Source organism: Lutjanus erythropterus, chromosome 14 (assembly GCF_056507025.1).
Source record: "Lutjanus erythropterus isolate fLutEry1 chromosome 14, fLutEry1.hap2, whole genome shotgun sequence".
NCBI classification, from domain to species: Eukaryota; Metazoa; Chordata; class Actinopteri; order Lutjaniformes; family Lutjanidae; genus Lutjanus; species Lutjanus erythropterus.
In genome coordinates, this window is record NC_139330.1 from 24,684,779 (window position 1) to 24,699,493 (window position 14,715).

General features: G+C 40.3%; 1 protein-coding gene across 1 annotated transcript in view; it reads right to left on the reverse strand.

Moving 5' to 3' along the window:
- srbd1 (S1 RNA binding domain 1) overlaps positions 1-14,715 on the reverse strand; it is a 64,825-nt gene that overhangs the window by 23,472 nt on the left and 26,638 nt on the right. Inside the window, exons 14-15 of the mRNA XM_084736380.1 lie at positions 6,810-6,901; positions 2,464-2,546 (exon numbers count right to left, since the gene is read on the reverse strand). Coding sequence (XP_084592506.1) covers positions 2,464-2,546; positions 6,810-6,901 — 175 coding nt within the window. The remainder of the gene's footprint in view (positions 1-2,463; positions 2,547-6,809; positions 6,902-14,715) is intronic.

Genomic DNA, 14,715 nt, shown 5'->3' on the forward strand with positions numbered 1-14,715 from the left:
CTTGCACAATATGACCTCCTCCTTTCTCTTTAGTTTTCACCTCACCCTTAAATTGCCCTCTCATTCCTTTTCCTTTGACTTTTGTCACCCTCTGCTGTCCTTTTTTAACCCCCCCTCCCCTTTTCTCCCTTTATCTTCTCATTTCAAGCAGTTTTCAACTTTCTTTACCCTGCTGGATTCTTTTGCTTGTTTGAAATAAAGGACAACATCTCCACGCCTCCTGAGTTTCAGCTTTAAAATAAAAAACATTTTGACATGAAGTTTAAATAAATCTGAACAAGTGTATCTCTTAATGACAGTATATGATGTGCATAACTGACTAAGCATACAGGAGCATCTTCTCAGTAATCCTGATATATAGGGTTCCTCTATCCCTGGAAAGACTGACTGAACACTCACTGAACACTCCACTGGAGCATCCATCGTCTGATCTCTGAGGATTTGCTGTTTTTCTCTGTTTTAGATCACTGTGCTTTCAATTTTTTGGTTTGGGTTTTTTGGGCATTTCATGCTATTTGACAGTACAGTAGACGAAAGAAAGGCAGGAGAGAGGGGAGTTACATCAGCAAAGCAAAGGGCTCAGGCTGGAATCGAAAACTCGGCCACTGCAGTAAAATAGCCTAGACACGTGGTACATGATGGATGATATTCTATCATATCAGATCATATTGTCTTGTGAATTAGTTGTCTTCAGCTTTTGAAGCTTGAAACAAAGTCAGCAAGCTAGCTATACTAGGGAAGCTAAGCCAGGAAAAACAATAGCTCAGATACAGCACAATAGAAAGATACACACTAACAACAGCCGCAGAAAACAAACACTGCAGCCAGTGATGTAACCGATGTGCTTGGTTTAATAAGAAAATAATAAATGGGTCATGGAGACGTAACGTCAGTGCAGTGACCAGCAACAGATTCTTTTTTATTTTCTCTCCCACATGTTAAAATCGGAACAAAAGTCCTGCCTTGGTGCAAATCTGAGAGGACACACTAGGTCAAATACAGAGGACTTTTAAAGTACAATGTTGTCAAGGCAGAGAGTTAAGTGATCAATGGCATCATAGTTGGACACTTTATAAACTACATGAATAATAAAAAAAAATCATCAAGAGATGAATCAATTATGAAAATAATCATTTGTTGCAGACCTACACTCAGCCTTACAGTACAGTGACTCCTCTAACTTATATGTAACTGTTTAATGGACTTTTCATCTCAACCAGCAAAACACAGATGAAGGATTACTCTACTGAAGAAACACTCCCCTCTATCTCCTGATCATGCTCCGTGTGTCTTTAAATGAATAATACATCAAGAAAACCTAAGACTATTTGTTAGATCTATTATCACATGCTGCTACCACTGCAGTACTCACTACTGGCTGCATCACATGTAGCTGCCATTATGACAATTTGACCTTATTGCCTTGCCTTGGTCATTCTCAGTCCTTTTTCTTCGTGCCCGTTTTCATCCTCTCATACCCTTTTCCACCACAACCTACAGTACCATATATGGAAAATAATACTGCATTAATATGTGGTGTAAATACTGTAGCAGACACGCTGACCTAATGCTTGTCCTTTCCCTCACAATTACAGACACCAATGAACAAAATCAACATTGAGCTAACTGTTGTTTCATCTGCACACACACTTGAATGCATATGGACAAGAAGCGGCAAGAACGCATGAAAAAAGACAAATGTCTAAACACACGTCATGCCTGATCTCCATTAATTGGATTAGCTGTCACCCTTAGCATCATCTGTTGACACAGGCCTCAGCCAAGTTTATCTACTTCCCTGTTTGCTGCTCTTCTCTCAACCCTCATTCCCCTCATTTGTCGTGTCCATCTTTACTTCCTCACTCACATTCCCTTTATGCCTCAAGTCCCAATTTCTGCTTTATTTGTTATTCCTAAAATACAAAAAATACACCTAAACTCTGCAAGACCAAAGCATGCTATATACTGCTTAGGAATCAAGAAAGGTAAGTGTAATGTTTAATGTATAGCTTCAGTTGTTGTTGAGAAATTTTGTGGATATAATGTGACTACATGGTTTTATTTTCTCCTCCTTTCCTAACTCTTATTCCTTCTGTGAATGGTGGTAATGTGTTGGTTCATGTAACATAATTATGATGTCATTTTGGTCAGAACTCTCTTAAAAAGACCATACTTGTTAAATAAATGAGAGAATAAAGAGAAAAATTAAAAATACACATTCCGCATCTTTGCACATTTGCGGTTTTACAGTGAATAAGTAACTACAGCAGTCCAATAACAGTTTGCATATGTGTACAATCATGGTTTATTGCTAATGTGCTTTTACACCAACATCCTCACACACACACACTCGCCTACTTGGCTCTTCACTCCAGTCTAACTCACAGCAGATGTCCCACTCTAGGGACAAGAAGCTCTCACCCACCAGGAGCATCCCAAAAGAACAAACAAAAACAAACCTACCTGGTATGTTCCAATGCCTATGTGTTTAGGATCAATCTTCACAAGCTCAGCCAGTGGATCTTGGACACGTCTTCCAATGGACACTGTCGAGAAACACACAGACACATACACACACGCACACACACGCACACGTACGCACGCACACACACACATAAAGAATAAACAAACATTAGATTCTATGTCTCATGAGATTCTATGGTTTGTGTTTTTCATGAACTTGCTATCTGAATCACAGTTATTGAATATGCAAATCCATATTATTTATAATTACTGAATATGCAAATTGTCTGCATATTACAGTGCTGGCCTGAGGGCAGGCCAAACCTAATTGTCATTCCTCCACCCCCAGTAATAATAATTAAAGCTGGCTTTCAAATGGAGTCTTTGCACCTGTCATTTAGCTTCCTGATAGATGTTGGAGCCATGAACCTTTAAAACCGCTAATTTAACCAGGCCCGTGCACACAGGCTCACACAGCCAAATGCAGCACACAAATAAACACACACAGTCTGTATCGACCAATGTAGGGTTGCTTTTAACGATGGAGTCTGTAAGGCTTCAGTTTGCTGCTGCGCATGAAGCCAAATGTCTTTTCCATGAATATGCTGGCAGGGCCCAGTGACAAGGAGAAAAATTACAAACAACCTTACTCGCATACACACGATAATACATGACATCATCCCCCCCAACACGCACACAGAGAGGGAGAGAATTGCACAACCAAATAACAGGTCACATTCACGTCCCTGTAAAAGACAAAGGACGTGGCAGCTCTGAGTGTTAACTCCTTACATGACAAATGCACTTCAAAAACTCACAAATAAGTCAAAAAGTTAACAGATGTATTTAATGGTATGAGTTCTATCAAAGAATAGAGAATGGCAAAAATGTTAAAGGTTAATGTGGGGTGTATGAGGTTGAGGCTGATTTATTGATAGTGGATGGATCAGCAACAAAAGGTATATGAGCCACTTAAAAAAGGTCCACCTAAAAAACAAAAAAAACAAAAACACATTCTAGAGGCCAAATATCAGTCTGTCCAAACCAACCAAACTCCATGAGTGAAATTAGTAACTTAATCTCACAGAACATGGGAGGTGCTGACCTACCACTGTCCTGATCAGAGTTGGTGTGTGTTTTAAAAGAACTGTTTGGACTTACTGAGGCAGCAGTAAACCAGGATCTGTTACTGGTTTACTGCTGCCTCGGTGGCTAAAATACCTTTTGTTGCCGACCCCATTCACAGCAGCACATTGCTTAACTTCCGTGCTGGTGCCCCTCTCTGCTTCTCCTAAGTGGGAGTGTGCTGACCAGTATCTGCTGTAGATAATACACTGACTATGGCACCTCATACAACTGAACACCTGATTAAATAATCCAAACTATACCTTTAAAAACTTTAAATTTAGGATTCCAACACGCACTGCATGATCAGAATAATAATCAGAAATTACAAGACACAGTTTGTCTCCCTTTTTGTCCTTCCTGTGCTGCTGCTTGCCACTGTTAGGCGTTCATTATAAGCACGTTTGAACTTTAATGCTCAGTGATGTGGTGTACTGCTTGAGACGACTTAGATCTTTTAGGCAGAACGGACAGACAAAGAGAAAGACAGGGATGGGATGTAATAGAGGGAGTATGTCTGGAATCAATGGCTCTCCTCTCCTCTCTCTCCTCTGGCTGCGGTGGGAGGCTGCTGCCTGAGATAATATTTAGACAGGGATGGAGTTTCAACCCTGGCCTTGGTCAGTGCACCACCAAAACTCCCCAATACTCTTTCAATCTATTCTCTCTCCCTCTCTCTCTCTCTCTCTGACAGGAGGCGATTTGTAAATTGAGTCCAGCTAAACTCTCCAGCACTTATTGCAAATTTATGAGCAAACTACAGTAATACAAAAATAGGGAAAAATGGAGAAAGCAACAAGAGAGGAAGAGCCTGTTCAGACACAGACGCATCACTCAGGAGAAGTGGAAGAATGTGACGTGCAGCATTCTGGCAGGGACAGGAAGACAGCTGTGATGTGGCAGCACTAAATTTGTTACAGAGGTGAAAAGTTACATTAAAATGGTGCAACTTTTAAGGAGATGCAGAATGAATTGCCTGTCACGGCAACAGGCAATCAATGAGTGACAATAATGAAAAACTGATCTGTTCTCTTGACTATTTTTCCATTGTGGTCACTCTTAACTAATTTCTTGCTCTGTCTCAGAATGGAGAGAAGAAAACGATAGAAATAAGCTGAGCATAAAAACAGTCCGCCTGGAGAATGGTTTAAATATTGCCAATCACCACTAGGTGTCCCTATATCTCCCAACAACAGACGAGACAGATAGAAGGTGCCTATAACCCACAATTACCTACACACTATGTTACATGGCCATTCATACAGACAGAAACAGGAACACACATAGTCCCAAAGGTAAAACAGACAGACACAAACACTCTGTCACCACATCCGACTCTGTAACCAAAGTGTCCTGGCTCAGCAGCCCCTCTTTTTATACCCATCCAAAGTCAAACGCTGTAGATTTCTCATGGCTTTCATTAGGGGTATAAATATGGCTCTCCGTGGCTCTCAGTGCTGCTGACCACAGGAAACTAGTGAGGAATAATCCAGCCTTGCTTGATTTATGGCTTTTATAGAGGAAGTCTGCTGGAAACATTTGTTCTCCAAAACTGTGTGTGATTCCTTTTTATTCTGCTGTGTTTTCAATGATGTAGTATGTGGAGTGAGGGAAGGAGAGACATGAGAGAACCTAACAGCAATGCCAAAAAGTCATTGATAATGTGACAATATTTTATGTTACTGGTAAGACAGTGGAAATAAAATTTTAAAAATCTGTGAGCATGCAGTATTTTCTGCAAGAAATTGAGATGACTGCTTATATTATACGCTAAATTGTGATCCGTTAGTGGGAAAACCTGAAATTTCAAGGAGCAATATGTAGCCATAGTGTGTATAAAAATTAGTACTACAGACCAGATAGCAACTTTGAGCCATAGACTTCATAATTAGGTTGAATTTCTGTTTAATATACGAGATATGGTTGAAGCGAGTTGCTCCCCCCACCCCCTCCTCCACAGACACAGCAGAGCCAGACAGGTTGCACGAACACTACGGGAGCACAGGATACGCGCAACCTTGTGAATCAACAATGACAAGTGATGAGTCATCCACTGCAAATTGATCAACTGTTTATAATGGTTAATCGTCTGTCAATGTAAAGTTAAGCCCACTTTCCTGGAAACAAAACCCACTACTTGGTGCCAAAGTCCAGTTACATTTCGGTGAATTTAACACCTATAAACATCTACGCCTTCTACAATATTACTAATTATTTCTTTTACTCATAAACAGACTATAACTCACCTGGCAAAAATTCAGCATCAATTTTAACTATAATTAATGTAAAACAGGCAAAGTATAACAGTTATTTCAGCCCAGACAGGGGGAATTTCAGAAGGGGGACACTGCGGCTGCAACATTCATGTCGAGTGAAGAGACAATTTAAAGATTTATTAAAGGTTTAAAGATTTATTACAGTAAAAACTTCTCCTTAAAGTGGTAGTGTTAACTGCATTGTCTGTGTCCATTACATTTCAGCTTACATGTGAAATTAAAGTACTAGTATTAAGTACTTGCTAAAATTGAATATTATTTAAAATAACTGAGCAAATCACACATAGAGCTGAATCAAATACGAAATTAAGTTATCAATCTATTGACTAAATTCTTATTGATCATTCTACATTAATTATGTTTGGGTTATTGATTGCTGGTTGGATGAAACAGTTTGAACAGGTCACCTTGTGGTGGGTGTACTGAATGTTCCTTTTCCTCACAATTTATCAACAACAACAAAAAAAAATCAAGAAAATAAGCAACAGCTCAATCAATTCTGAAAATAATAGCTGGCTGTAGTAGTGTCTTTCACAACATCAGTAACTTTGTCATAGAAATGGGCCCATTAAAGGTCCACTGTGCAAGATTTATTGGCAGAAGTATGCTTTCATTAGTGTCTAATCACCTGAGAATAATCATAGTTAAGGATAATAAAGTTTTTATTACTTTAACCATGTATAGAGGGCACAGGTCCTCTTCCATGGAGGCCAGTATGTGGCACCGCCAGGTTTTTACACCAGTCCAGAACAGACAAACCAAACAATGGATTTAGATAAAGTCTTTCGTGTTTTGCAGTTTTGAGGCCACAGTAGGTTCTCTGGGACGGAGATATGTGGTATTTGCAAGCTGCAAACTAACCACTAGAGGTCACTAAATCCTGCAGACTGGTCCTTGCATGGCCAAAAATAACAATAACAATAATAATAATAATGGCTAATGTACCTGCACTCCTGAGGTTGGGGTCCAAGTCTGGCATCTCTTTGACTGCCTCAGGACTCACACTATAGATGGATGCTCCTGCCTCACTGGTTATACTGGGGAAAGGAAAGGGAAAGAAAAAAAAGTTAGAGAATGTTAAAAAGAGAAAAGTAGAAGCAGGGGGAGATGATGAAGGAGAGAAATGTATAGGAACAAGAAATATGGGGCAGGTTGACCAGTGGAGGAGAAACAGAAATAGAGGGGTGCAATATGAGAAAGGAAAAAACACAGAGCAGTTATCACTGCTTGACATAATGGTAATACTATTGAGGAAAATCACAGCTGCCTTACAATGTTAAATAATGCAGCTGACAGCTTCTCAGACTGGCTCCTCATTTGACTGTGTTTGACCCTTTGTAGTCGTGGCTTGACCATCATTACTGGCATTACGGCCAAAATAGCATCATCACTAGTAGTCCTGCTGTAACATTAACAGCACAAATTACAATCTTTCAAATGCCTTGAGAAATTCTTATTCAACTGACAGCAGGTGAAAAGAACCACAGACATTTTGATTGCGTATATGGCCCCCAGATGAATGCTAAACATATTCAGAATAGGTAATTTAGTGAGAACGATAACTGAGCAAGATCACTTGGCCTATTTAAAATATGGCACACATTTTGGGTAAGTATAGACTTACGATACTCTGAGCACCTTTTCACACTGAGCTAAATAACAGACAGTATGACGTGCTTATGTGTTTGAGAAACCTCAGGACATCAGCAGACCTCTGCTGTGCAATCCCAATTTATGTGACACTACTGCCATCTAGAGGTCACTGTGCTGTACTGCCGTTTGTCAAAATCTGTAGAACATTACTGTCATGGATGAGACTGAGAATTAGATGGATAATTCTTGCCCAGAAATCAAGAGGATAATATGTTTTTATTCATTCTTGTGTGGACCAGAGGACTAAATATAACAATAACATCCCAAAATGATTTTTTCTGAACTGATTCTCAATTTCTCAGAGTCAGAAGTTTGTTCATCATTAAAAAAGAAACCTCTTGGATATAAAGAGTTTTATGTAAAATGCACAGTTGAGTCTAAAAACTGGGATTGCTATGTGTTATTTATTGGGACTTAATTTCTAATACATAAGACATAAAGATTGAGGCACTGTTTGTCAGAGCAAGATTTAAGTGGCATGTTTAGGTGAAAAGAGACATTTCTATCTAATGTACAACAACAGAAAAACAGACAGGGTTAATACATTTCACACATTGTCTCATTTGGTTTGTTAGAGTGACACTGTTGTACCTATTAGTCCTATTAAATATTTTTGGATTGCATAGTTTCATGTACATTTTAGTGCCATGTAATTTATGTATTTAGATATTATATTAGAAACAATATTTTAATTAACACGAAGACTGGATATTCTTGTGGGAGGATTACAGGTTGTAGCGCTAGTGAATTATTTATTTCTTTAAAAAGAGGTTGCAATTATTACTGGATGTTAGGAGGTGTCATAATTCTCCACAATTCAATTTGACTTCTGATGTTTCCATTTAATCTTGCTTCTTTTTGGTCTGACGGCTTTGCCATTGCTAGACTACTGAGTCTTGATTTGTAAAGATTAATAGATCAGTGGTTTTATGCCCTGTCTGAACCCTAACTTTTACATTTTCAAATTATTCTTTAAAAAAGACAGTTTATATGATATCAGGTATGATACAAAGGCTGGCAAGCTAAGCCGTGTTGCCTTTTAAGTGTTTTTTAAGTGAGGTGAAGAGAAAAAAGAATACTGGGAGAATCACTGATTCTGCTTTTGATTTCAATTACTGAAACTTAAAGTTCTTTCCTATTGATTCCTGATTTAATATTGATATATTTTCTATAATTTTAATGTTTTTAACATGTTGATTTTGATAATCTTGAAAATAAACAGATTCTACACGGCAACAAATGATACCATTTCCCATGTTAATGTATTCAGTCTAAAGTAGGCTGCTTATCATCCATCATCACACAGACGGGATGGTGGTACAACAAAGCCACTGATACCCGTCTTCATGCTCTTGACCTACAACTGAAGCTGTCATGTTGTTTAGTCCTTCTTTTCTCTGGGGCGGACAGAGAGACAGAGAGGGAGGACTGGAGGAAGAAAGGGGGGCTTTTTCCTCAGGGCTGACTAAAATGACGAGGGGGTCAGCACCTCCCCAATGTCCACAGCTCAGAATGAGGCCTTCTGTGATACACACACACATACACACTCACACGCTATCCCAGAGGCCTGGACATTGCCACAACAACCTTGCCAATTACAAGTATCTTGTTAATGAGGAGTGGCAGAGGCCTTCTGATGAGAATCAAATTTAAATAAATGAAGTTGTCCTCCCTCCCTCCCTCTTTTTCCCATCCTCTCTATTCATCCTTTCCTCCGCCTCACTGTTCTTTTTGTCAGTTCCCCGTCCATCGCGCTGACAGCTGACATATCGCCATGGTGACACTACTAACGAGGACTGGCACATGACCTTCAGGGAGGTCAATGCAGAGATGGTCATTAACCTGACACGCTCTGTCTCATGCACACACACAAAGACACACACAATCATTTCTGCTGAATGAGACACATAAGAAAATGGGAAAATGATTCAAAATTATCTACTCTGTCTCTCTCGCACTTTCCACAGTATAAAAATAGACAGGGCTTCAATTTGATGTCAAATGGAAAGAAAACACAAAGTGCACACCTCTAACCTTCCTCTCCACCCTCATTCAGAGACAGTAGTACAAAGAGGGTCATGGAAAAGAGAGGCCTTATGCTGTCCATTGTGTGAGAAAGAGAGATGGAGTGACAAAAATAGAGAAAAGGAGAGAAGGAGCAGACAAAAGTTGGAAAAAAAAAACATGGAGAGAAAAGAAAGGAAGGCCACCAGCCCCTATCATGTCCAATTTAATTAAGGCTGCTACTGGGGCAGCTGGGTAACAGCACTGTCATGGATACAGCTTTGAGCCCTCATCACCATAGCATCCATAGCTGTCGCCATAGTGAGGGCATCATCCTGGCAGCCAGCAGAAGGTTGTCTGTTCTCTGGCCTAAGTGGGTGGATGGTCGACATGTGGACACACACACGCGCGCGCGCACACACACACACACACACACACACACACACACACACACACACTTGGAGACACAAAGTCAATGGTCGCCTCTTGGTGTAAAGCGATGACTTGGTTGGCCTGTAGGGCTATCACTTTTTCGCACTCTCAATTGTGTACACACACACACACACACACACACACACACACACACACACACACACACACACACACACACACACACACACACACACACACACACACACACACACACACACACACACACACACACACACACACACACACACACACTAAAGAGAGGCCTGCCTTTAGCCCTGTCCCATCCTGGGGCAAAGTCACAAACTGGCTCCCCTATCTGTTCCCCTACTGGTCGTCTTTGAGACACACCCCTGGGCCTGACACACAAACACACGCACACATCATGACTGGCCCCCTGCTGCCCCTCAAGAGACCTAACATTGGAAGAGATGAATACACACTTTGATACCTCATTAGAGCCTTCTGGCTCACACAGCCCTAGTCTAAATTAAAAACAGCTCATCAGATCAGTCAGAAAAGAAAAGGGGCAATAATATCACCAACTAATCTGATACACAAGACAAAAAAGTTGGAGGGAGGGGGAATCAGGGGGGTTGCTAAGATATACAATGGCCTAAATCTTAATATGCCAGTGGCACTGCAGTGCAAACCTGTGCATAACAGTGACATTTTGACCAGAACTGTGAATCCTCCTAAACTGAAAAAATATAGTCTATATATACAAAATTGCATGTGTGGTTTTTGCATATCTGTATACCTCTAAACTGTAACAGCACTGTAGGTCAAATGCATGCAAGATTGATGCTGGGTGTGAAGAAATTGCTGTATTTAGAAGTAGTCTCAGCTCATGAACTCAGGCAATATGTGACTATGTGGCCTGAGAACATTCTTCAAAGGGATTATGCTTGACAAATGGATCTGAAGCACCTCCATCTAGAGTGCAATTTGTTAAACATTGTTTAAATGTTTCTATACCATGTTTTCCTTCCCAATACCCAATTCCCAATTTCAATACCTGAACTTTGCGCAACAGGTGGTACAAAGTATTGATCCAAGTTAAAAATATCTTACTATTTTTTTAAACAGCTGTGTACAACTAACCCTGTATAGGTGTTAGATGTATAGATGATTGCAAAAGATGTTGTAGATGTTTTGTAAAACATGAACATATACATACAGAGAATGATTGCCATAGAACATGACTTCGCAACCCTGGTGGGGAAAAAAAGGCTTACAGGACACTGAGTGGAAGCAGCAGAGTCTCATTTTGGGGTTAATAAATTTGTGGTATTGGATCTGTGCATAGACTGGCATACTCACTGATACACAGATACCAGCATTTTAGACAGTATCCACAGCTTTTTCCAATACTGGTATCTGTCTGTATTGGTATCAAACGCCCAAGGTGATTTTTTTGACAGATAGTGCAATTGTGATCTAATTTTATAATTAAGGGGATGATCATTTTTGTACCACATTGTTAATTTTCACTAAAAGAAAAAGTTTAAAAACATGATGATGTGACATTTGTTAGGGTCTGTACCAAACAAACATGTTTTCTTACAATTGGAAAATAAGTTTTGAAGGCCAGGACATCTGTGTTGTATAGTCATACAGTTTTCCTTTATCAAAAAAATGCAGTTTCTGACATTTAGAGATTGAACTTGGCAATACTGCGATGTCGATAATATGTAGATTAAATATGCAGCCCTAGAATCCATAAAGTCATAGTTAATTTGACTGTAAATGGTCGATTTTCTTCCCTTTAAATCATATATCCTCAAAATACAGCCACAGGTCAAGTTTGCGGTATGCACAAATGAGGCAGAAGTAACATATTGCAGACATAACATTTTACAGTGAAACAGTGATTGTGTATACACTGATACTATAAAATGCTATTTAGCCCTCCCTCATTTATCTGCTGAAAATACCTCTGATATCTAAGGAAAACATGTTTTTTAAAGGAATATATTAATGATGTAGCCTACCAGGTGGGCTTTTTGAAACTGTAGTACGCTGAAACTGGTGTGAGAACTCTACTTTCCATTCAATGCAAAGTTACTAATGGTTGGAACTAAGTGAGTGATTAACTCAAATGGAAAATGTTATATATAAGTACCCTGCAGGTGAAGGCAACGAGGGGCTCAGTAGGAATTGACTACTTGACAATTGAAGTACAAAATTCAAGATGGATTTCATACTGGATACACTGAGGATTGCACACGCGCGCGCGCACGCACGCACACACACACACACACACACACACACACACACACACACACACACACACACACACACACACACACACACACACACACACACACACACACACACACACACACACTCAAGTTTCTCTGTCCCAGCTGCTCAAACAGCTTGGGTCCATTGTTCAGTCAGCTGCAAAGCTTGACCTCAGGGAGACAAATTGAGGGACGCACCATCTCTGTCTCACACAGACAGACACACATGGAGGCACGCACACACAGGGAGAGAGAGCGAGACAGAGACACACACACACACACACACACACACACACACACACACACACACACACACACACACACACACACACACACACACACACGTCGGGTCTGAAGACGCTGACATTTTTCACAGAGAAAAGCGTCCAAATGGCAGGTGTCAGGGGCCGTCAGTCTCTTGCAAGGCGCTAGAAGGCAGGCAGCCACACACACACACACAAACTCCAACTGCCAGTGTGAGGCACGTCTGAAAAGAGCAAAGCCTCACAGACACTCATGTCAATCTGGTAGCAGGAAAGGCCTGCACTTGTGTCACGCATAAACACATGCACACCAGCATGAACACGCACACCCAAAAACACAAATACACACACGGCATGTCACACAGACTCATCACACATGTTTGTCACACGCAGGACCATCGCAGGGAACACTGGCACCCTAGGGGAGGATGGTACGGACTGGAGAGCGGGTGGGTGGAAGAAGAAGGAACAGAGGCTGACCACCAGTGAGGCATGGTGGGAGGAGTAAGGGGGTTGTGGGTGATATGGATGAGGCTGGCAGATATTCACTGTCCACCACTTGCGAATGCCAAAGGTCCTCTGCCCAACACCACTTTCCAACCTATGATGAGCTACACTCACAAGGACAAATATGCCTTTTTCAACAAACATTTCTTGGCTGTGGCACCATCTGAGGTAAAACAAAGGTGTAATAGAACAAATCGAGCATACCGTATAATATGGTTGTCATAAAAATCAATACTTCAATAAGGTCTGTGGCGATTGCTGCAAAACCACGATCATGTGATGCCTACCGCTTGGTTGAACTCATTACCATCAAGACCACAAATGTAATTTGGACGGATCAATCTCATGTTATTCCAGTGAACAATGCATTTGAGAGTAGAGCTGCAAATACAAGTCAGGATCACAGCCTCTGATTGGTCAACAGACTCGACCCAAGGCATCATGGGACTGTCAGTGAAAGTTAACAACAACTGTTTTCAAGCCAGAAAAATAGACAAATAATAACAGATGACATTTAGTGATGAATTTAGCATTATGGGTTTATTTTACCACATCTCCAAAAAGGAAAGTGCAGTTCAAGGCTGGATTGCAAAGGTTCTGAAAGGGATATAACACCAGAGCTGACATAAAGGTAGAACACTAACATTAGCATCAGTATGACGTTATTCTTCCCTGCTCAGCTTACTTTAGGGCTAACCCTGCCACTTTTCCAGCTGTTGGGAAACAACAGGCCAGACTTTTCTTGATCTTAAGCAGCTGCAGTGTTTATTTACAGACACACTGTAACCTATACTGTACACTTACTTAGTACGCATACTACCACTGACAACTTACTGCTAAGGTTGGTTTTCCGTTCTGCTACAAGCAGCACCAGCTGCTCGCTCTCCTTTTCTTGCTCACTGCCCTATTCCTCAAAGAAGTAATGGTATGCTTATAATAGTATCCTTCAAAAAACATAAAATAAAATGTAATTATTTGGGCAGTTAAAGTAAACCGCCATCTCACAGGAATATGTTGCTTTTTCACCACTGTCAACAAAAGAAAATTCTTACTGTCACAGCCCTAGTGAATAGGATGTTTTTTTCTTTTTGCCATGGTATCATGAAGGTATCAAGTATCATTTTTTATACTAGTAATACATCAGAGTTTTAAATCCCAGTATCATGACTCTACTGTACAGATTGTAAAGCCCCTTTCTGATTTGTGAAATAAAACAGAAATAAAATTGACTTGACTTAACTTTTCAATTTTAATTATCTGTCTCAAAGCTGGTTATGCTAGTAACAAACCAAGCTATCTATCTCCTGTAGCTTAGGGAGGGTTGGAGGGAAGAAAAGATTGAAAGCAGGAAAGATAAAGAAGGAAGAAACAAAAGAGAAAGAATGAATAAAGAAAAGTAATGAAGGAAAATACAGAATGAGGACACAAATGTCACAACTATTTAACGCCCTTTAGAGTAAACATCATAGAGACAGGAAACTTGACTGTGTTCACTGAATCCAAGTTTGTATGAGTCACTCACTAAAAACAATTGGGTTTTCAAGTCACTTGAGTCACCAAATCAGGTCAGGCTCTGGGCTGGGACAGCAGTACTGACCTGAATCAAGTGCCAAAGTAGTTGCTTTTCTCACAGGGCTGATTAATACAATAATGAACTTGATACATTAATATAAAGTGTGGGTGACATGAGATCTTGCCTTGTCTTCTCGGTTTACATTTGCTGTTAGCAAGCAGGAGGAGCAAGTCAGT